General features: G+C 57.4%; 3 protein-coding genes and 1 non-coding gene across 7 annotated transcripts; 2 read left to right on the plus strand and 2 right to left on the minus strand.

Moving 5' to 3' along the window:
- The first annotated feature begins 2519 nt into the window (after positions 1-2519).
- On the plus strand, positions 2520-11047 carry PITHD1 (PITH domain containing 1). Its single transcript, XM_040979540.1, has 6 exons — positions 2520-2823; positions 3342-3385; positions 3747-3824; positions 8319-8423; positions 9004-9112; positions 10156-11047. Exons 1-6 carry the CDS (start codon positions 2626-2628, stop codon positions 10255-10257), a joined length of 636 nt encoding a protein of 211 aa, XP_040835474.1. The 5' UTR covers positions 2520-2625; the 3' UTR covers positions 10258-11047.
- LOC121156164 lies at positions 5372-5475 on the minus strand. The gene has a single exon (XR_005883806.1). It is a non-coding gene; the product is annotated as a U6 spliceosomal RNA (small nuclear RNA).
- On the plus strand, positions 6983-17134 carry LYPLA2 (lysophospholipase 2). Of its 4 annotated transcripts, XM_040979539.1 has the most exons (11): positions 6983-6993; positions 14037-14064; positions 14418-14523; positions 14755-14786; positions 14897-14962; positions 15418-15465; positions 15544-15614; positions 15685-15758; positions 15835-15936; positions 16039-16212; positions 16284-17134. In XM_040979539.1, exons 3-11 carry the CDS (start codon positions 14446-14448, stop codon positions 16332-16334), a joined length of 696 nt encoding a protein of 231 aa, XP_040835473.1. In that variant the 5' UTR covers positions 6983-6993; positions 14037-14064; positions 14418-14445; the 3' UTR covers positions 16335-17134. The 4 variants fall into 4 exon arrangements, with proteins under 4 accessions (XP_040835473.1, XP_040835471.1, XP_040835470.1 ...); XM_040979537.1 differs by lacking the exons at positions 6983-6993; positions 14037-14064 and adding an exon at positions 13292-13370 and having other exon boundaries at positions 14416-14523; XM_040979536.1 differs by lacking the exon at positions 6983-6993 and having other exon boundaries at positions 14009-14064.
- Positions 17132-20875, minus strand: GALE (UDP-galactose-4-epimerase). The gene is made up of 11 exons (XM_040979535.1): positions 20821-20875; positions 19440-19634; positions 19228-19343; positions 19020-19133; positions 18633-18809; positions 18376-18489; positions 18220-18286; positions 18058-18143; positions 17861-17938; positions 17646-17760; positions 17132-17545 (listed from the first exon to the last, which is right to left on the minus strand). The coding sequence occupies exons 2-11, from the start codon at positions 19558-19560 to the stop codon at positions 17487-17489; spliced, it is 1047 nt and encodes a 348-aa protein (XP_040835469.1). The 5' UTR covers positions 19561-19634; positions 20821-20875; the 3' UTR covers positions 17132-17486.
- Positions 20876-21897: the final 1022 nt, after the last annotated feature.

Below are 21897 nucleotides of genomic sequence, written 5' to 3' on the forward strand. Positions count from 1 at the left end.
AGCACTGGTTCTAGTCCCAGCTGCTCCACTTCCCATCCAGCTCCCTGCTTGTGGCCTGGGAAAACAGAGGAGGACGGCTCAAGGCCTTGGGACCCTGCACCTGCACCTGCATGGGAGACCCATAAGAGGCTCCAGGCTCCTGGCTTCAGATCAGCTCAGCTCCAGCTGGTTGGGGAGTGAAACAGTGGACAGAAGATTTTCCTGTCTCTCCTCCTGTCTGTATATCTGACTTTCCAATGAAAACAAATAATAAATATTTTTTAAAAATTAGGAGGAGTAATACCCACACATTACCAGTTAGACATTGTTGGTGCCACTCAGCATGTAGGGGGGCAGACACAGCCAGCTGCAAGGTAACACCTTCTGAGCCCCACCTCCTGGCACCTGCACCCCTCTGCGGTTCCCTGACCCACAGGGACCTTGCAGAATGGATAGTTGTGACCCCTGAAGCTAGGTCTATCAGACATTGGTTCTAACCCCACTGGTCTTCTAGACTGCTTGCACTGGGATCCGGAGGACCAACAATCCCTGAGAAGCCTGTCACGTGAGTGTGCCATCTTGAAGATGGATTGTCTGGTTTGGGACGTCTTCAGGCTCAGGAGAGACCCCAGGCCAGAACCAAACAGCAAAGCTGTTTCCAAACCCAGAGCTCAAGGAAACATAAGACAATAAATGCTGTTTTGAGCCACTATGTTTAGAAGTAAGTTATTACACTTGATAACTAATATAAGCCCACAAGGGATGGGGCAGAATCTTTTGTGGTTCCTGTGATCAAGAGATACAGTCTGGGGCTGGTACTGTGGCGTACCAGATGAACCTGCTCCTGTAACGCTGGCATCCATTAGACACCAGCTGGAGCCCTGGCTGCTTCACTTCCGATGTAGTTCCCTGCCAATGACATGGGAAAGTAGTGGAAGATGGCCCAAGTACTTTGGCCCCCGAACCCATGTGGGAGACCCTGAACATCCTGGCTGCCAGCTTCAGTGTGGCCCAGTCTCGGCTGAGGTGCCCACTGGGACGGTAAGCCAGCAGATAGAAGGATCGCTCCCTCTCCAATTCTGCCTTTCAAACAAAACAATTATTTGAAGATTTATTTATTTTGATTGGAAAGGCAGATATACAGAGAGGAGGAAAGAGAGCTTCTGTCCACTATTCACTCCCCAACCGGCCGCAATGGCCAGAGCTGAGCCGATCCGAAGCCAGGAGCCTGGAGTCTTCTGGGTCTCCTACATGAGTACAGGGTCCCAAAGCTTTGAGCTGTCCTCCACTCCTTTCCCAGGCCACAAGCAGGGAGCTGGATGGGAAGCAGAGTTGCTGGGACTTAGAACCTGTGCCCATACAGGATCCGGATACATACAAGGCTAGGACTTTAGCTACTAGGCTACCGTGCTAGGTCTAAAAAATTCTGTTTTTTAAAATGTTGCCCACAGGGGCCAGCATTCTGTTGGAGATAAGCTGCCACCTACAATGCACATGGACACTGGTTCACGTTCTGGCTGCTCCACATCCCATCCTGCTTCCTGGGAATTCTCCTGGGGGTCTGGGGAAATGTCCCATTGCCTGTTCTTCTGACAGCACGTTGGAGACCCCAGCGAATTCCAGGCTCCCGGTTCCATTGTGGCCATTTGACAAACAGATCCGTTTCTGTTGGTCTCTCCCTCTCTGCCTTTCACAAAGGTAACTTAGAAAAAAAAAAATACTAAGACCTCTTGAGGAGGCAGAACCTCTGAGAAAACTGCTGAGAAATCTCACGGGGAGTTGGAGGGGAACTTAAAGATCATCTGCTCGGATTCCTTCACTTCAAGGGCTGAGCTGTGTCGCAGTCTTTCAGTCTGCTCAAGGACACACAGCTGGGCGCAGCTGTACTGCTGAGAACGTAGCGACCCGGGAGGGAAGTGATGCCTCTGCCCAGCTATATTATCTCTGCATTATCCAAAGTCCACCGCGCCCGGAATTCTATTATTTCTGGGTCAAGGAGACCCTAGATTAAGGAAACGACTCAAGGTCACAGCACCGACAGCCGAACCAGGAGGGCCCTTGGCCGTCCCTAAGTCCGCCCTCGCCCGAGTGGGTCCCGGAGCGCCCGAAGAGCACGCGGCTTGCCCCTGCGCCCCGCACCGGGTCGTTCCGCACGCGTTCCTTCCCATGGCACAGCGGCGAGCGCCCCCTCACCGCTGGCTGGACACCGCCCATGGACTTCCCGGGCTGAGTCGGCCGCGGCGTCCGGATCCACGACGCGGGCAACGTCTACACCCACGCGGCCCTGAGCCAGCGTCTCCCAGCCGTCCGGTCCACCTCCGCCAGGCCCCGCCCCCGGGCCTGCGCGCCCGCCCCGCTCCCAGGCTTGCCCCGCCCACGGGACTGCATGTTGCCCCGCCCCGGTCTTGCCCCGCCTCCAGGCGTGCGCGTTGCTCCGCCCCCGGCCCGGCTGTCAGTCCTGTTCCAGGGCAGGCCCGCCCCCGGGCCTGCACGCTGTCCCGCCCCCGGGCTTGCGCGCTTGCGCTGCACAGGCGGGCGCCTTTTACGACGCGCGGCTGACTGGGCGCGCTTGGCGGCCGGAGCAGGGCCGAGGGGGAGCGGCCGGCGCCTGGCCGAGGAGGGAGACGCACGAGCGGCGGAGGCGCCATGTCTCACGGCCACAGCCACGGCGGGGGCGGTTGCCGCTGCGCCGCCGAGCGAGAGGAGCCGCCCGAGCAGCGCGGCCTGGCCTACGGGCTGTACCTGCGCATCGACCTGGAGCGGCTGCAGTGTCTCAACGAGAGCCGCGAGGGCAGCGGCCGCGGCGTCTTCAAGCCGTGGGAGGAGCGGAGCGACCGCTCCAAGGTGGGCCGCGTGCGGCCTCGGGCTCCCCGGGGCGACGGGGAACGACAGCCCAGGGTTCCCGGGCGCACTCGCGGGTCCGTCTCCTGCCAGCCCTTTGGGAGGCGAAGCGGGTTGAGTGTACCCCTCCTCTCCATTTTTATGGGACAGGGAAATCGGTCCTACCTAGCGCTGGTTGCCAGGGCTGCGTGGAGTCGTGCGGAAGCGATCGATCCTCGCCCGCATTGGAACCCTAAGTCCCCACCCAGAGCGGGGTCGTTCAGAGCCGCTGTAGGGTCGCCGGTGCCCGCGAGTCGTTGGAACGGTGTGCATTCCCTCCCCTGGAAAAGGGGCCGACAGCATGAGTCTTCTCCGCTTCACCGAGTCCTGGGCAGTTAAGACCTTTTGGCTCAGGAGGCAGGTGGAGGCGGCGCTCGGCACCCTCGCCCTCCAGCTGCAGAACGGGGTGGGAGATGCCTGAAGTTTGGAGGCGCTCAGCAAATATTTGTTGCTTTCTCCCCCCTCCCTCCCCGCCCCTCCAGTTTGTTGAGAGTGATGCCGACGAAGAGCTTCTGTTTAATATCCCGTAAGTATCTGCTTGGTGGCTGCTTCAGGCCAGTGAGGCTGGACCCCAAGCCGCCTCGCCAGACACAGGGGTTCATGACGTCCAGAGCCCCCATCTGCTTCCAGAAGTGGGCTTAAGTGGGCTCGAGGAGGAAAAGCAGCCCAGGTTTTTTTGGTGCAGACTGGAGTCGGATGGGTCTGCTGAGCGGTAACTGAGCAGTCCAATCGGTCCCCTAGACGCGTAGGAGGCCCGGCTCTCAGAAGCCATGATACAAGTTTGGAGAGATGAGGAGACGGACTCCCAGCCGGGTGAGGGGTCTACTCCAGCAGGGCTTGGGTGGCAGCCAGCTGGCTGACACACTTCTCTGTTTGTATCCTGGCAGATTTACTGGGAATGTCAAGCTCAAAGGCATCATTATAATGGGAGAGGACGACGACTCACACCCCTCTGAGATGAGACTGTAAGTGGCCCTCCAGAACCTTCTGGTCCTTTCTCTCTACTGACATGTCAGCGTCATACCGATTTTCTTGGGTTTACTATTCCCCCTTTGGAAGCGTCTCGGCCTGTTCTCAGGGTGCCCCAGAATCCACTTGTCTTCCTGAATTAACAGCACTTTTAGATGAAGTTCCGCAAGCGCCAGCAGCTTGCTGTCCTTCTTTCCAGGTGCCCACAGTGGCACCGGTCACACAGCATCCTGTCCGCAGCAGCTGCAGAGCTCGGCTGTCTCAAGGATTCCACTCCTGCGGCCAGCTGTTCCCTATAGTGATGAGCTGTGTGAGTTGGCACGTGGGATTTCTCCAGCAGAGTGTGTGGTTTCCACCGAGCAAAGTTCCACATACTTGTTGCCACACCAGGTCTCTGGCCACCAGGGCTAGAGTTCCGGTTTGGACAATCGATCTCATCCTAGACTAGCTTTCCTCAGTGAAGATGAGAGCTGCTTTTTGAGTACTGGAAGAACAAACAGCAGAGCAACTTCACAGACAAAAATGCCATCTGATAAATGGATCAACCTTAATGGACTTCAGTGCTATTAAGTGAATACTGTCCATGAATTGTTTAAAAATATATATTGATTTTTATTGGGAAAGCAGGTTTACAGAGATAAGAGACAGATCTCCCATCCACTGGCTCACTGCCCACATGACCGCAATCACTGGAGCTGAGCCAGTCCGAAGCCAGGAGCCTGGAGCTGCTTCAGGTCTCCTACATGGGTGCAGGGTCCCAAGGCCTTGAGCCATTCTCTACTTCCTTCCCAGGCCAAAGCAGGGAGCTGGATGGGAAGCGGAGCTGCTGGGACAGGAACCAGTGCCCAATGGGATACCAGCGCTTGGAGGTGGGGAATTAGCTAATTGAGCCTTGGCCCTGGGACCGTCCATGAATGTTAAAGCACGGTTTGCAAGCAGATCCACATGCAACAGCCCCATTGTCTCCCGTTTCATTTTCTGTAGTTTCAGATAGGTGTGATCAGCAGCAGTAGGAAAATAAATGCGACATCCTAGAAATAAATAGTTCCCAAGGTTTCGGTTGGACCATCCTAAAGAACACGGTGAATCCTGGCTCTGACTCCTCTGTTGGTCCAGATATCCACACTGTGTGCACCTCCGTCGGTCACTTCGGCTGGACTGTATAACTGTCCCGCTGGCACCGGGGAGTGATACTTGCAGTTTTTATGTGCCAAAGGGAAAGTGAAAAGGAAGAGTCTTGACTTCATAAAGAAGAAAAAAAATGTTATGCTGTAGTTGCTAAAGTTGTTGTTGCTAATCTCTTATTCTGCCTCGGTTTAAAAAGTTATTGCAGGCATTTATGTATCAGAGGACATGGTCTATATGTAATAGGAGACCTGGAAGAGACTCCTGGCTCCTGGCTTTAGATTGGCGCAGCACCAGCCTTTGGGGTCACTTGGGGAGTGAATCATCAGACGGAAGATCTTCCTCTGTGTCTCTTCTCCTCTCTGTATATCTGACGTTGCAATAAAAATAGATAAATTTTTTAAAAGTCTTTATTTTTTAAAATATGGAACGCTTCACGAATTTGCATGTCATCCTTATGCAGGAGTCATGCTAATCTCTGTATCGTTCCAGTTTTAGTATGTATGCTGCTGAAGTGCGCACTATTATTTTTTTAAGATTTATTTATTTTCAACGGGAAGGAGAGATCTACAGAGAACGAGAGAAATACTTTCCATCTGCTGGTTTCACTCCTGAAGTGGCCACAAGGGCTGGAACTGAGCCGACCTGAAGCCAGGAGCCAGGAACTTCCTCCAGGTCTCCCATGCGGGTGCAGGGTCCCAAGAGCTTGGGCCGTCCTCAGCAGCTTTCCCAGGCCACAAGCAGGGAGCTGGATGGGAAGTGGAGTAGCTAGGTCTTGAACTGGTGCCTGTATGGGATCCTGGTGTTTGAAGGGGAAAGCTTAGCAAGTTGAGCCATTGTGCTGACCCACATACCGAATTTTTTATTAGGTGATATATCTGGAATTGCTTTAAAATATTAAGTACAGGGTTTGGCAACGTAGTGCTACAGGTGAAGCTGCCACCTGTCATGCTGACATCCCGTGTGAGTCTCAGTTGTCTGAAGTTGTGCTGGGAAAGCATGGAACATGACCCAAGTCCTTGGGCCCAGGAAGACCCACTTGGAGTTCCAGGTTCCTGGCTTTGGCCTGGCCCCACGTCAGCTCTTGTGCCGTGTGCAGAGGATGGGAAAACCTCCCTCTGCCTTTCAGATAAATAAGCAAACCTTTAAACAAAGAAAATAACAAATGAAGTAAAGGTTACAGGCAAAACTGGCAATATTATTAAAGATGAGTGATAAATACATAGAGATTCATTTTCTCTCTTGCATATGTTCACAGTTTTCCATAATAAAATTTTTAGAGGGCTGGCATTTGGGCACGACAGGCTTATCCTGTGCCTGTGGGTTCCAGCTCGAGTCCCTCCAGGTGCTCCACTTCTGATCCAGCTCCGTGCTAATCAGAAAGCTGCAGTCGCTGGCCCAAGTTCTTTTTTTTTTTTTATTGGAAAGGCGGATATACAGAGAGGAGAGACAGAGAGGAAGATCTTCCGTCCGATGATTCACTCCCCAAGTGAGCGCAACGGCCAATACTATGCCGATCCGAAGCCAGGATCCTCTTCCGGGTCTCCCACACGGGTGCAGGGTCCCAAAGCTTTGGGCCGTCCTCAACTGCTTTCCCAGGCCACAAGCAGGGAGCTGGAAGGGAAGCGGGGCTGCTGGGATTAGAACCGGCGCCCATATGGGATCCCGGGTGTGAAAGCGAGGACCTTAAAAGCACTGCGCCACCGCGCCGGGCCCACTGGCCCAAGTTCTTACCTTCTGCTTCTGGCGTCAGCTTTTTTAGCTTCTGCATTAGAGGATGGCATGCAATCTTAGTTTTTCGGGGCCTGAGCTATTTTACTCCTCACTCCTCCAGGTTGCAGCAGATAATCGAGCTTCAGGGTTGTGTCTGGCCTTCCGCTGAGGTGCCAGTCAGAATGCCAGCCTCCCCTGCTGCCGTGCTGGCATTTCCCTCCGGGATGACCCTGGCAGGCAGCAGTGAGTTTTTGAGTGATTGCTTCCCTGCCACTCGTCCTGGGAGAGCTGAGCTGAGCTCCTGTCTTGAACTGCCTGGGCACCCGTGTGGGCATCTGAGAGGTCGACCAGTGAGTGGGAGCTTACTCCCTCTCATCTGTCTCTGCTCCTCAAATAAATAACTGAATGAAGCCTTCATTTGTTTTTTGTGGGTAACTGATATTCCATTGTTTAGTCATTCCTCGTGCATTCTGTTGATCCTGTGTCCGTGGATAGATGACTTGGGCTCTAGAGAACGCCTTGGCTGGATAAGCCAAGTGGTGAGAGTGCAGGTGTCTCTTCGGTGTGCTGACCTTGTTAAGTCCCAGGCGAGTTAGCAGGGAGCTGGATCAGAAGCTGAGCAGCTAGGACTTGAACTGGCATTTGGTTATGGGATTTGGATGTTCCACATGGCAGTTGCACCACAATATACCACCTTTGTCTGCTTTGAAACATCTCTTTCAAATCATTTGTCCATTTATAAAATGAAATTTTAACTTTTTTGCTGTTGAATTGTTTGACTTTCTGCTGTATTCTAGATATGAATCCCTTGTTGGATGAATAATTTGCAAAAATGTTTTCTCCTTCTGTTGGTTGGGACACCTAACTACAGTGCTCTGCTGCCTTTCATGACGCTGCTAGTAAATGGTCACTGTTATTATCATTCTGGTACTGGTTCCTGAAAACACTTTGAAGCAAATGTTTTCTTTCTTCAAAGACAGCGGCTGTTCTGCAGCAGATAAGCAGGCCCTGTGTAGGTGGGTCAACGAGCACCCTGGAGCTGGCGGTGGCCCAGGACTTTGGAGTTTATGGGCTACACACAGAGTTGTTGCTTTGAAAACATTTTCTTCATTAGTGGTTTTACTATGACGTCCCGAAGCCTGCTGTGAATTGGTAGCTTCTCTTGCTCTTTCACAAGGGAAATCCCCAAGTTGTGTTTTTAAGAACCCTAAGATGGATGTCTTGGGCAATTTTGGAACAGAAGCACAGGGTGACCTGATCTTATCTGTGTTTAATGTGTTTCTGCCAAAGTATGTCTTTTTTCCCCATGAGTAAGTGGTTTTATTGAACACCCTCAGCCTGATGGGATGTGCTGGGTTACCTGTTTTCTTTGTGTATTGGCTGCACGTGACCTGGGTTGAGCCATCATTTGCGTGTTGCTTCTCATGTGATCATAACCCACTCAAAGATGCCACTGGGTTATGTTGCAGTTGGCAGCTCTTGTTGCGTTGAAGACATCTGAATGAAAAAGCCAGTGAAATGCCATTTCCAAACTTTGTCCCCCAAATTTGACATCCTTTGGATAGAACCAAAGCCACCTGCGCAGTCTGTAGGGAGCTTTAGAAAGGACAGTGAGACACCTTTCTTGACTTTCCTTCCCTTTTCTTTCCAAGGTACAAGAACATTCCTCAGATGTCATTTGATGACACAGAAAGGGAGCCAGACCAGACCTTTAGTCTGAACCGGGATGTTACAGGAGAATTGGAGTATGCCACGAAGTGAGTGCTGGGCCCCTTTTCTGTGGCTTCTGGGAATTCTTGCTGTGAGCTCACAGGGTGAACATCAAGGCTTCTGGAGCTTGCCATTTTCCATTAGCATCAGCTGTGTGTTAAAATGGTGGGGGAGGAGGTGCAATTTAGTACAAGGTGCAGATTGGTTCATTTGGAAGAGCTGATAGAGCTGAATGAACTCCATGGGTAGCCTTAGGAATGATGGTTCTAGAACTCTTTGCAGAGAGAGCTTGCATTGAGTCGCATTGCACATGGCCACTGGATCTCTGCATTGGTGTGTGGTTGCTGAGGGGAGTTACCCACTGAACATGCCGGAGCCCCTGCTTGGCTTTGCAGTGTTCCCAGACTCCAACTGCTTGAGGGCAGCAGCCCAGTCATCCCTTCTGTGTCTCCACTGCCTGGGCTGGCTCTGCAGGCCCTTGGGAAGTGTCCACTTGAGCAGAGCAGACAGACCGCAGGAGTGGGTGCTGGCATTTGCCTGGGTTTTACAAGTTGTAGCTGAATTATTGACATGGTGGTGAGATGCTTGTTGAACTGTAACCTTGTATTTCTCCTTTTCATTTTCTAGAATTTCTCGTTTTTCAAACGTCTGTCACCTCTCAATTCATATTTCAAAAAACTTTGGAGCGGATACAACAAAAGTTTTTTATATTGGTCTGAGAGGAGAATGGACTGAGGTAAGACGGGGCCGAGAAACCAGTCCTGCCTGTCTCTGGACGCTGCCTTGGCAGGAGCTTCGAGGGAAGGGAAAGAGCAAGTGAGGCATCCAGCTACTTCTGCTGCTCGGTTTACATTTTTTTCTCAGTTTCTTCAGAGTAAATCTTATCTGATTCATTTGACTTTAGGGATTTTTAAAGATTTGCTTTTTTTTTTTTTTTTCTTTGAAAGGCTGATTTAGAGAGAATGAATGACGAAGTGAAGGATCTTCCGAATGGCTCACTTCCCAAATGGCAACAATGGCCAGAATTGAGCTGATCCAAGCCCAAAGCTTCTTCTGGGTGTCCCATGTGGGTGCAGGGACTCAAGAACTTGAGCCATCCTCCACTGTTTTCCCAGGCCACAAGCAGAGAGCTGGACGGGAATTGGAGTAACTAGAACTAGAATTACTTTCTATATGGGATGTGAGCACTAGCAGGTAGAGGATTAGCATATTGAGCCATCATGCCAGCTCTAACTATAGGCACTTTTGAGAGGGTTGATCTTCTCCTTGCAAGCACTAGGATCCCTTATGGGCACCAGTTCATGTCCCAGCTGCTCCGCTTTCCATCAGTTCCTTGCTTATGGCCTAGGAAAGCAGCAGAGCATGGACCAAAACCTTGGGACACCGTATCCACGTGGGAGACACGGAGGAAGCTCCTGGTTCCTGGCTCCTGGCTTTGGATCAACTCAGCTTGGCTGTTGTGTCTGCTTGGGGAGTGAACCAGCAGACAGAAGATCTTCCTTTCAGTTATCTCGTTTACTCTGTAAATCTGACTTTCCAATGAAAATGAATCTAAAATTTTGGATAAGTTCCTGTTTTCATGGTGTATCCCCCACTACTGGGTCTGGAATGAATCCTTGATCTTCTCTGCAGGCTTTTCAGGGTCAAATGTATCAGAAGAGGGAAGAGGTTAGGTGATGGCTTCTAGAAACAAACAAGAATAAGGACTACACTAGAGTGGTTGGTTCAGGAAGGGGCAGTTCTGTGCTTGGCCCTGACCCAGCCTCGGTTTCCTTACAGCTTCGCCGACATGAGGTGACTATCTGCAATTACGAAGCCTCGGCCAACCCCGCCGATCACAGGGTGCATCAGGTTACCCCGCAGACACACTTCATTTCCTAAGGCTGCCCACAGCTCCCACAGATGTGCTGTGTCCGAGAAGACGAGAGACTGCCTGCTGGGAAGGACAGAGAAGCTCCGAGAGAGTTGGCTGCCACAGGCTCTGCCAGGCTTAGTCTTAGGGGCTTGCTGCCAAGGCCTGGCTGGGGGACACCCCACACCGCCAGGAGAGTTGTGTGGGTGCCGAGGGACCACCGTGGTTCTCCAGAGCCCTGCAGAAATCGGGTCTCAGGCTGGGTGGCGTCTGGCAGTCGTGGATAGTGCTTGTTTTGCCAGTCACGGTGGCCATGGGATCCCAAGTGTCTTGTTTTGTGGCAGAATTTTTCTTTTTGTTTTTTGTTTTTGAACTGCAGGAAACAGAAGCCTCAGGCTTGTGGCTGTTTTAGCCGTCAGGAGGGTCTTCACTGGGAAACACTTGTCTCTGCTTGCTCTTTCTCCTGGTCAGTGTCCAGCTTTCTTGTCAAGTGGCCCTGCATGGAGCTGTCACACAGGCGTCCCGTGGCTGAAGCTGGACGAGTCCCCTGCTGCGTGTGATGGCTTGGGGAGAAGCTCTCCTCACTGCCTGCTAAACGGTCTGGGGGGTGCCTGGGCGTCACTTCTGTGCATGTGGGTAACCTGGTCCAGTAAGACTGAGATTTAGTCAAGTCCCCCCCGGCACCTCCTCCATGTTTATTAGCTTCTGACTTGTGTTCTAAGCCCAGTGCCAGCATTTGGAGATCTCTTGAGTTCTTCTGTTCTTGCCTTTTATTCACTGTGACTAATAAGCTTCCTAATAAATCCCTGCCATACTTGATGTTTGTATTGTCTTTTGAGTTTCTTGGTGGTACTCGTGAGACTTTTAGACCAGGGAGATCAGAAGAAATGCCCCAGAAGTCTAGACAAGTTCTCCCCTGGAGAGGCCCAGCTTCCATGCTATACACTGGGGTTGACACATGCCCACCACAGCATTTTATAAAGAAGGGAGCGGGTTTCCCAAAGGACAGTGGTGTGGGGAGTGACATTCACAATTCAAGCACATCAAGAAACGAAGGAGGGGATGGGCTCGGAGCTATAGCCAAGTGGCTAAAGTTCTCTCATTGAGTGTCCCGGGATCCCATATGGGCACTGGCTCTAATCTCGGCGGCCCCACTTCCCGTCTAGCTCCCTGTCTGTGACCTGGGAAAGCAGTCGAGGATGGTCCAAGGTTTGAGGACCATGCATCCACGTGGGAGACCCAGAAGTGGCTCCTGGTTCATGGCTTTGGATTGGCTCAGCTCTGGCCGTTGTGGCCGCTTGGGGAGTGAACCATGGGATGGAAGATCTTTCTGTCTCTGCTTTCTGTAATACCTGCATTTCCAATAAAAATAAATAAATCTTAAAAAAAAAAAAAAAAGGAAACAAAGGTGGACCTGAAACTTGGGACTTCAATTCCCAAAGTCCTCACAGCAGCTGGAGAGAACTCAAATGTCTACAAGGGGAAATGGAGATGGCCAGCAGTCTGTCCATCGCAGGAAATGGCAATGGTAAAGAGAGATAATGTTGAATTGGACGCTAGAGAGAAGGCTACTAGGGTATCAGCCCACACTGCTTTTCTGACGCCATGGAGGCCCCTGCTGCTCGGCAGGCCATGTGGGACCTGACACCAACCAGATGGTGCACTAAGGGGCCGCTCTTGCCATGCCTCTGATTCTGCAGGGTCTATCCGAAGGTACTAGGAGGGAAATATTCTCATTTGGACTTAGAGATCAACAAAGTCTTGGTGCAGACCAGTCTGTCCCTTCATTAAAGCAGTAAACACGTCTGAATTTGGGACTTGACTGTAGTGTTTGCCATGGTGTCTCCGCTGCCAGGGAGCCTTTAGGTGCGGCATCCGCCAGACCCAGTGGGGGACCTGGGAGCAGGGGCAGCCATGCTGCTTTCTTCTCACCAAAGCCTGGTCCTTGGTTTGCTGTGGTCCCCTGGGCCTGGAGACTTCTTGCCTGGAGTCCTGGTATGTTAGGCTTCAATTCTGTGGCCTGTTGCATCCTTGAAACCACCCAGACCTTGGGGAAAGTGATTTGTTGAGCTTTTAAGTCTGTTTTCTTCCAGTTCAAAGGAAATCTCAGTATAGGTTGAGCTGGCAGGGACGAATGTGTGACTCACTTCCTGTTTGTGGATCCTCTCATTCTGTCAGGGACATGGTCCTCCATCTCCTCTACCTCCCACTGGGCCTTCCCTGACCCCTGATCCTCCTTCAGCATGGCCTTTGCTCATGCCAGGAGCACATTTGATGGCATTGGAGGGCAGGCCCCCTTCCAGCCAGGTGTCCTGCCATGGCCTGTGTTTTCCCAAGGTCTTGTTCAGAGGGATGAAGGCTCATGCTGGAATTTTACGATGTGTAAAGCATGCTCACACGGCCTCATTTGTGCCTCACAGCAAAGCTGTGGACAGGGTGGTTATTAGCACCATTTTATAGGCCGGGAAACAGGTCAGGAGGAGCAGCATCCCAGTGTCATCTCGAGGTGGTTGTTTATTACCTTCGCCCGGCCTTGGTTTCCTCATCTGTAAGCCTGGAGGACTACACAAGCGCTTAGGTCCTTTGAGGTCAGAACGCATGCCATCCATTCCTCCCGTGGTGAGGATGACAACCAGGTGGACACATCTAATGTGCAACACGAAGGCTGGAGTCAACAGTGCTGTTTGGGATGTTTGCTAAATGAGATTCCAGCCACAGTGGGGAGGGCGTGCGATGATGGGTGATCACTTGTCCTGCTGTCAGCAGCCACAGTATCAACATCCTACAGTACACCTCAGTACCACAGTAAAACCAAGCACAGACACCCCACAAAACGGCGGGTGGCACCCAAGGCCAGAAAGAAGCGTGTCCCAAAGGGAGGGCCCCACTTCACGTCGACACGGGCGTGCGGGAGGGCAGTGCCCACCTTGACTCTGGACGCCTCGTCTACTCCTTCTCCAACATGGCAGCCCCTAGCCGGGGCGCTTCCGGATTCCGTACCGCCATCCCGGTTCCTTCCGGCAGTGCGATGGCTGGGTTCTCGGGACTCGAGCGGAAGTTCCGGCGGGGGCGGCCGAGGGGAAGAGTGTGTGTCTGTGTGGAGAAAGGGGATTCGCCCGAGCCTCTCGAAAGCCCCGGGGAGAGAGGTACCCCGGCCCGGCGGGCGGGCGGCGGAGGGAGGGCTGGGCGAGGTCCGCCCGGCAGGGGCGGGCGGGGGCGGCCGCGCGCCGGGGATGGGGGCGGGGAGAGGGACGAAGGCGCCGTCCACTCTTGCGGGGGGACTTCGGGAGTGGATCGGGGCTGGGCAGGGGCCCGTCCGGGAGTGGGCAGAAGGACTTGTGCCGGCTGCCATTGTGGGGCGGGGGCTTCTCTGTGAAAGCCGCGTGGTGGGCAGGGTAGGCATGTCACCGTGGGGGGTGGGTGGCCCGCGGCCGGGGCACACGCGCCCACTGTGGGGGTTGGTTAGGGCGCAGTTTCCTACTGTGGGGAGGGAGACGGCAGCTGGAGGCGAGGTGGTGGGGGGAGGCGCCCCTCCGAGAGGGGAGTTCCGGCAGTGGAGAAGAAAGGGAATCTTCGCCTAGGGCAAGAAGCGCATTCCTCTGGGGAATGCCCTCGCCCTCGGCCCCCCAGTCAGAGGTCAGAGGTCCCACTTTGGGGAGGTGCACTCGGGTCAGCAGGTCCTGGCAAGGGGAGGCGCTTAAGAGGCAAGGAGCGGCAGCCAGTTTGGGGATGCTGTGGGGCGGGTGCGGGGAGGGGCCAGCCAGCCTTGACATTGTGGTGTGTGTTTGGGAGTCCCAGATCTGGACAGTTGGAACCAGTGGCAGCATCAGCAGCAGGTAGCGCCAGGCGGGGGGTAGGGGGGCGGCGTGGAGTTTTGAGGTGGCCGCCTTCAGCTTTCTGGGGCTCTGGGAATGGTACAGCCAGAACTGCCAAAGTAGGCTGGCTGGAGAAGGTGGGGGCTTGGCATCTTTTCTCCCCTCTACGTCATGGGGTTGGAGGGTCCGGAGGGACAGCAGCAACAGGGCTACCGTCTTGTGCTAGCCTCCCTGCAAGCTCGGGCACATTCTGGACTAGTGGGGTGGCTGGCCTGCAGGCCAACCTTTGTGTCTGCCTGGGAAACTCACCTGGATGCTGTCGGGGCTGGTGGACGGTGGCGCCTGCCTCCTGACCTCATCCCCTCCTCGGGCAGGCCCAGCCTGCAGGGAGCCCTGTAGTGTATGTGCGGTAACACCATGTCTGTGCCCCTGCTCACTGACGCCGCCACTGTGTCTGGAGCTGAGCGGGAAACGGCCGCGGTAAGGGCCCCCTTTTCACCCACCAGAGCCTGGGAACTGGTTGGAGGGGTGTGGGAGAAGTGGAGGTGGTGGTGATGTGTGTGGGGTGGCCTGAGGTTAATGACTTGTTAGGCAGCCACCTCAGTCCCCCCAGGTCCTTGGGGGTGGCAGGGGACAGCAGGAGGAGGGAATAAGTCCGGTGACCTGGAGGGGGAGTTGGTCCCTACCTGCCCGGTTCCCATCCTTTTCCAGGTCATTTTCTTACATGGACTTGGAGACACAGGGTGAGTTTGTGGGGAAGGGCTGCTTCCTGGGGAGATGGGCCGTGCCCAGTGGGCAGGGCTGGAGGCGTCCCCCTTCCCACACGGCGCCTTCCCTCTCTCTGCTTCCACAGGCACAGCTGGGCTGACGCCCTCTCTACCATCCGGCTCCCGCATGTCAAGTACATCTGTCCCCATGCGTGAGTGTCGCCCCAGCAAGGGGAATGGGGGAGGGTCTGGGAGAGCATTCGGGCCCCAGGGAAGGGGCGGCGTGTGTCCTGGGGTCCCTGGCTGCCCTCGCCCGCCAGCTGCACCCTGGGACTCGGCACTCAGATGTGCCGTTTGTAGCCCTGGATTCTACGGAGCCCATGTGAATGGGATCCAGCACCAGCCCCCAGCCCTAGGGTCTCCCAGACCTGAGACCACCTAGAAGCATGGCTTCCCTGGGCCCCTTCCCCAAGTACTCACCACCCTGCTGGAGGCCGCACACCCGGGTTGGGCTCTGCTTCTCCCTTGCTCCTGCCCCAGCCTCAGCTGCAGCCCCACGTGGCAGTTGCCAGGCAACACTTCAAACACAGGCCCTGCCTGCTGGGGCGGGGCCCCTGGGACCACTCTGCCTGCTCCTGAGCAGGCTGGGCCTCCTCTGCCCCTGCAGGCCCAGGATTCCTGTGACCCTCAACATGAAGATGGTGATGCCCTCCTGGTGAGTTCAGGAGCTGCATGGGTGGGGGGGCAGGTGGGCACAGCTTTCCCCCTGCTGCCAACACTTCCACTCTCCCAGGTTTGACCTGATGGGGCTGAGCCCAGACGCCCCAGAGGACGAGGCTGGCATCAAGAAGGCAGCGGAAAACAGTAAGTTCTCTGTGTGCCCCACCCCCCACCCCCAGGAAAGGGTGGCCCAGTCATGCCCCTTCCCCCCCAGTCAAGGCCTTGATCGAGCACGAGATGAAGAATGGGATCCCCGCCAATCGGATCGTCCTGGGAGGCTTTTCCCAGGTGAGGGGGCGCAGGCCTGGTGGGGATGGGCGGGTGAGTGGTGCCCTCCTGATACCTGTTTCTCTTCTTCCTCCAGGGTGGGGCCCTGTCCCTCTACACAGCCCTCACCTGTCCCCACCCTCTGGCTGGCATCGTGGCACTGAGCTGCTGGCTGCCCCTGCACCGGGCCTTCCCCCAGGTGAGCTGGCCCACAGTCCCTCTCCAGCTGGCAGTGTCCCTAAGGACTTAAGGACTGTCACGCCGTGTTGGCTGTGCCCTGAGTGCAGTGTCCGACCTGCAGGCAGCCAACGGCAGTGCTAAGGACCTGGCCATCCTTCAGTGCCATGGGGAGCTGGACCCCATGGTGCCCGTACGGTTTGGGGCCTTGACAGCTGAGAAGCTGCGGTCTGTCGTCACTCCTGCCAGGGTCCAGTTCAAAACATACCCAGGTGTCATGCATAGCTCCTGCCCGCAGGTCAGTGGCCCTTCCCCCCCGTCCCTCCTCCTCCTCTCCAGCCTGGAGCCTCACTGTGCCCCCCTCCCCAGGAGATGGCAGCTGTGAAGGAGTTTCTGGAGAAGCTGCTGCCTCCTGTCTGACCGCTGGCCCCCAGCACCTGGGCCAGGGGATACAGCAAGCAAGTGCGGCACCATCTTGGATCTGAGCCGGTCGAGCCCCTGTCCACTCCCTCCCTGACCTGTCCTCTTCCCACAGGCCTCTGGGGCAGGTGGCTGGGGCAGGCCTCACAGCTGGCTGTCTGGGGCAGAGAGTGGGATGCTTGCTTGTCCCATTGCCCTGCAGATGGGCGCCCCCTGGCAGCAGGATCACAGGGGCCCAGCCGCCCACCCACTCACTCAGGACCTCACTCGCAAGCCCCGCCCGGGCCCCCTCCTGTGACCTCAGGGTTTGGCCCGTGGGGCCCTCCCAGGCCCCTACCCCAATTCTGCCCAGATAATCGTGTCTCTCCTGCCTCATGCTTCTCCGTCATGAATGTGTCCTCGGCCCTGGGGCCCCTTGCTGCTGTGGGGGGCCTGCCCCTGGTGGGGCGGGCCTGTGGGTGAGGAGTTGGAGTCCTTTGGGGCCTTCCCTCCCTCAGCCATCCCCCCCACTTGGGGGCTGGGCCCTGCCTCCCTGTTACCCTCTCCCCTGCAGGCCTGGAGCCTGTTGGGCTGGACTAGGGTTCAAGGTCTCCCCCAGCTGTCTCCCCTCCCTCCCTTGTCCCCCCACTCGAGGCCGGGAGGTGGCGGGGGGGAGGAGCCGCGTCTCATGTCTGTCTCTCTGTGGTTTTGGGTGTTTTCTTGTTGTGTCCTGGATTCTGATTAAAATCAAAGAAACCGCTTCCTCCACTTTCAGGACTGGCTGGTTCTGTTGGGAGGAGGTGGAGAGTGACCGCCTGCTCCAGCTGCCCTGTGTCAGGGAACTTTTATTTTAAATACTTGGGAGAGCTCCTTCACTGTAGTATAAATTAGTACCTGGGGTGGGGGTGTGGGTGCAGGGGTAGGGTGGGGGGTTGGTCCTGGAGCCTCCCTCCCTGCTGTCAATGGTCCTGGAAGTTGCTGGACCCTGTGATAGTAAGAGAGACTCCTAACTCCAGGGCCTGGTCCATGGAGCCCATGGCCTCCTTCCCGGTGGGCTGAGCCGGCCCAGCCAGGGCCTGAGGTAGGGGAGGCCTTGACTCGGCTGCCCAGGCCTCTCTGCCAGAGGCTGGAGAGCTGGCAGCTGCTGTGCGTGCTCTTCTCTGGTTTGGGGGCTCAGGCCTGGGCACCAAAGCCTGCAGGATTCTGCTTCTGCCAGCGCCACAAATCTTCACCTGTGACAGTAGGGAGGCATGCGGTCAGGGCTTTGTCCCCATGGTCTGCCCAGCCCCCACCCGCCCCTCACAGCACTCCCAGGGCTGGGCCAGCACTCACACATCCTGTCCAGTCCCAAGGCTGCTGTCCAGCCCAGCTCCTCATGGGCCAGTCTGGGGTTGGCATAGCAGGCAGCCACGTCACCTTCCCGCCGTGCCACCACCTTGTATGGAATCTGCCAGGGAGGAGATGCACAAAGCTCAGGTGAGCTGGCCCTAGGCCTCGCCCGTCCCAGTGCACTGGGAGATCAAGGAGGCTGGGGGCTGGGAGCCTACCTTCTTCCCAGAGGCCTTTTCCATGGCTTGGACCATCTGCAGCACTGAGTAGCCGGTGCCCGTGCCCAGGTTGTAGATCTGCCCAGGAGAGGGAGTGGACAGGATTGGGGGAAGGGCTGGGCTCACTGCTGCAGGAGTGGGGGGCAGTGCCATCAGTTGGAGTTCTACCCATGACCCCGCATTGCTCCTCTGCCTACCCGGCAGCCACACTGTTCCTTCAGCTTCTTCAAGGCTGCGATGTGGCCCTTGGCTAGATCCACCACGTGGATGTAATCCCGGACGCCTGCAGAGGAGGTGCCGGTTGGGTGCTCAAGTCATCCCTGCCCGTCTCCCTCCTGGCCTCCGTGTCCCAGGCTCACCTGTGCCATCCTCCGTGTCGTAGTCATTGCCAAAGACGTTGAGGGCCTCCCGGCGCCCGATCGCCACCTGGAGGCGCAGGACGGAACGGCTCCCCTCTGGTCTCCAGGTCCCACCCTCTGCTGGCCCCCTCCTCTGCCCATTCCTGCCCACTTCACCTGCGAGACGTAGGGCATGAGGTTGTTGGGGACGCCCTGGGGGTCCTCGCCAATGCACCCAGAGGCGTGGGCCCCTGTGGGGTTGAAATAGCGCAGCAGCACCGCGTTCCAGGCCTGTGGGGATATGGGCTGGATGGTGGGGGCCAAGCTGGGCAGGACGGTCCCCCTGACTCCAGAGACTGCCTCAGCCCAGCTGTGTCCCAGTCTGTCCTCTGTGTCCCCCACTACATGGGCTGAGGCTGGGGGCTGCCCCTCACCTTGTCTGCCCGGCACAGGTCCCGGATCATCTCTTCGATGAAGAACTTGGACTTGCCATAGGGGTTGGTACAGCCCCCTGTGGGGTGGGCCTCATCCAGAGGCAGGTACTGGGGGTTCCCGTACACGGTGGCTGAGCTGCTAAACACCAGGTTCTTGACCCCGTAGCGCCTCATGATCTGGCGGAGGCGAGGAGGCGTCAGTGGCCCTTTGTCCATGCCACTGTGCCAGGCCGAGGTTACAGGAAACAGACTGGCGGTCTGAGTGACACAGTGTGGGGCCCATCTGACTCTGCCCCCAGGCCCTACTGCAGTACGTGAATGTGGTGGGGGACCTGTCCCCTACTCCCACCCAGAGCCCCCCTCCCTGCCCTGCGTCCCAGGCCCCACCTCTAGAAGCTGGATGGTCCCGGTCAGATTGACCCTGTAGTAGTCCAGAGGCTTGTGCACCGACTCGCCCACGGCCTTGAGCCCCGCGAAGTGGATGACGGCCACGAAGCTATGCTGCAGGGCAGAGCAGGGTCAGGCTTACCTTCCCCGCCCCCCAACCCTCCAACCCTGGCTGGACCTGCCACGGGCCTCTCTGCCAGGCACCCACCTTCGTGAAGAGACGCTGCAGGGCAGCCTGGTCTAGGATGTCCATCTCCTCAAACTCCACCGGGCGGCCTGTCAGCTCCTGGACCCGCCGCAGGCTCTCGGGCAGGGCGTCCCCTCCTGGTGGGGCAGGGGAGGCCATGAAGCCCTGGTCAGGCTGGTCACACCCCTCCTGGTAGGGCAGGGGAGTCCACCAGCCGGCCTGCCCAGGCTCACCGCGGATGGCATTGTGGAAGTTGTCGATAACCACGGGCGAGTAGCCGGCCTCCAGCAGCTCTAGCACCGTGTGGCTGCCGATGTAGCCTGCGCCACCTGTCACCAGCACCTTCTCCCCCATTGCGCCCACGGGCCTGGCTGGGATGGAGCTTGGAGGGGGCTTCTTTCCGGGGAGACTCTGGCCCCTGAGCTCACCTGAAGAGCAGGAGGGTGGTGGGAAGCCCTGGTTAAGAGGTGGCTGGAGCCAGCCGTGGCTTGAGTGTGGGCACTGTCCCCTGCCAGCGACCACTTGCTCTGCCCTGGCCTTAGCGTCTGCCTCTGTATCTAGTACTTGTGTGTGTAGCGCGAGCGCTCAGCGGGAACTTCTTCAGACTGCCCAGGGCGCAGGTCAGGACGTGGACACACAGGTCCCAGGAACCCAGGTGGGGAGTGTGCGCTTCCCTCCACCACGTCCGGGCAGGGGGCAACAGGTCCCAGAGCTGAGTGAAGGGCTAATGTTACCTCCACCCTCCCCTTCCCGCGAGGTCGGCTGGCAGGAAGCAGGAAACAGACCCGATGACCTCCGGGAGGATCAGCTCTTGCGCTGCAGGCCGGTCCGGTGTGTGTGGGCCCCACCCACCCCACCCCAACTGCGGCTGCTTCAGCTTCTGCCCAGGCCAGGGCCAGCCTGGCTCACCCGTGGGTGGGGCCAGGCCAGCGGCTAAGCCGTGTAGACGTGGACTTGGCTCGAACTTCACCACCAGGTGTGCAGCTCCGCCCGGAACAAACCGCGGGCAGGGCGCGGAGCTGGAGCGAGCGGACACTGGGGCCTTTCATTGCCGGCCGCCGCCGAGCCCCCCCAGCTCCTCCAGCGCCGACCCACCCCAGGGAGCGCCCGCTGCGGGCTGGGCTCTGGGCGGCCACCTCTGCACTATTCCCCCGAGTTCCCCCAACAGCTGGAGGAGGCACCGGGGCCAGGGGGGAAGGCATCAGCCGACGGGGCCAGGCTCCTCTGCCCGCGCAGTTAGCCCTTCCCCCTGGCCGCCCGTCGGAATCTGCTCCAGCCCTGCGTCCAGCACGGAAGGTGGTCACAGTTGGGGATGACCCTGGAAGGCTGATCAGGGGTCCACCGCGCCCCGGACCCGCCTCAGCTTTCCCGATCTGTGTAATGGAGGGGAAGGGGCGCCGCGGCTCGGAGGGAGCCGAACTCAGAGCCCCTGGGTCGGGAATGAATGAACCCGCGCGCCCTCGCCCCGGTAGCGTGGACCCGGAGCCCAGGGGGCGGGCCTGGCCACACCGAGCTCAGCCTGGTGCGCAGCTCGGACGCTCCCGGCGCCGCCTCGCCGCCCACGGAACCGCGGCCACCCCCGAGCGCGCTCGGCCCTTCCTCCCGCTTCCGAACCTGCACAGAGTCCCGCGCCCGGCGCTGGCTCCACAGGCGCCGCCTCCAGCGCCCGGAGCGGCGGCCCCTTTAAGAGCTGGCGGCCAACCCGGGTCCCACCCCCTTTCACGCCCCCAAGAAAACGTGTCCCTTGGGCTACGGCGACTCCGGGCGGACAGAAGGCTTTGCGGCCTCCGGCGCACGCGCGGCAGGCTCCGGCGGAGGCCGGAAGTGGGCGGTGCCAGGCTCTGACCAGGGCGGCCGTGGGCAGAGAGCGGCTCCGGGCAGGGGGCAGCCCCCGGGCAGAGAGCGGCCGTGGGCAGAGGGCGGCCGTGGGCAGAGAGCGGCCGTGGGCAGAGGGCGGCCGTGGGCAGAGGGCAGCGAGCGGCCGTGGGCAGAGGGCAGCGAGGGCAGAGGGCGGCCGTGGGCACAGGGCGGCGTGGGCAGAGCGTGGCTGTGGGCAGAGCGTGGCCGTGGGCAGAGAGCGGCCGTGGGGGCCTCTCTAGAGAGGGGCTTGTCGGTTTCAAGGACTCGCGCGGCGGGGCAGCGTGAGTTTTGCCGCCCAGTTAACGGGGCAGGCCTGGGGTCGGTGCGGACCGGGGCCCAGGGGAGCCAGGCGCTGCTGCCGCCCTCAGGGCAGCTGGTGAAGAACCTCAGGATCAAAATCCCGGCTCTTTGCTACGGAGAAACCGCGTGAGCGTGCAGGCCAAACGGCCCGTGGGACCTTTAGTGAAGGCCCACCTAAGTCTGGTTATCTCACAGGTGGCTCCAAGTAATTCAGTGGGTGCTTCCCTTAGTTGCTGGAGGCATGGCTGGCCTCCATGTCCAGCTGAGATAGGTAGGGAATGTGTGATATTTCCCCTCACCTTGCAGGCTATTGTGGACTGCCACTATACAAACCCTATGAATGTGCTGTTCAGACCAGCGGTGTTGGTCCAGGTTGGTCTTCCAGCTGCCTGCTCTCAATCAAGAACCCAGGCTCGGATGTGCTGAGCTTGAATAAACCATCCTTGTGCACTTGGATCGACTTCAGACTCCTGGTGATTTCTGGGAATCTCGATTTAGGCAAAACACTGGCTCCCCAGGAGAGGCCCGAGA

Source organism: Ochotona curzoniae, unplaced genomic scaffold, assembly GCF_017591425.1.
Source record: "Ochotona curzoniae isolate NIBS_2020 unplaced genomic scaffold, NIBS_Ocur_1.0 contig_3255, whole genome shotgun sequence".
In the NCBI taxonomy this organism is placed as follows: domain Eukaryota; kingdom Metazoa; phylum Chordata; class Mammalia; order Lagomorpha; family Ochotonidae; genus Ochotona; species Ochotona curzoniae.

What these genes read in the sequence shown, in the direction of transcription:
- PITHD1 (XM_040979540.1), top strand. Translation starts at nt 2,626, where the DNA reads ATGTCTCACGGCCACAGCCACGGCGGGGGCGGTTGCCGCTGCGCCGCC. An exon ending in GAGCTTCTGTTTAATATCCC is followed by an intron (nt 3,386 to 3,746) that starts GTAAGTATCTGC and finishes GTATCCTGGCAG; the next exon opens with ATTTACTGGGAATGTCAAGC. An exon ending in TGAGAGGAGAATGGACTGAG is followed by an intron (nt 9,113 to 10,155) that starts GTAAGACGGGGC and finishes GTTTCCTTACAG; the next exon opens with CTTCGCCGACATGAGGTGAC.
- LYPLA2 (XM_040979539.1), top strand. Translation starts at nt 14,446, where the DNA reads ATGTGCGGTAACACCATGTCTGTGCCCCTGCTCACTGACGCCGCCACT. An exon ending in CATGGACTTGGAGACACAGG is followed by an intron (nt 14,787 to 14,896) that starts GTGAGTTTGTGG and finishes CTGCTTCCACAG; the next exon opens with GCACAGCTGGGCTGACGCCC. An exon ending in AAGTACATCTGTCCCCATGC is followed by an intron (nt 14,963 to 15,417) that starts GTGAGTGTCGCC and finishes CTGCCCCTGCAG; the next exon opens with GCCCAGGATTCCTGTGACCC.
- GALE (XM_040979535.1), bottom strand. Translation starts at nt 19,560, where the DNA reads ATGGGGGAGAAGGTGCTGGTGACAGGTGGCGCAGGCTACATCGGCAGC. An exon ending in GGACCATCCAGCTTCTAGAG is followed by an intron (nt 18,810 to 19,019) that starts GTGGGGCCTGGG and finishes CGCCTCCGCCAG; the next exon opens with ATCATGAGGCGCTACGGGGT. An exon ending in AAAAGGCCTCTGGGAAGAAG is followed by an intron (nt 17,761 to 17,860) that starts GTAGGCTCCCAG and finishes CCTCCCTGGCAG; the next exon opens with ATTCCATACAAGGTGGTGGC.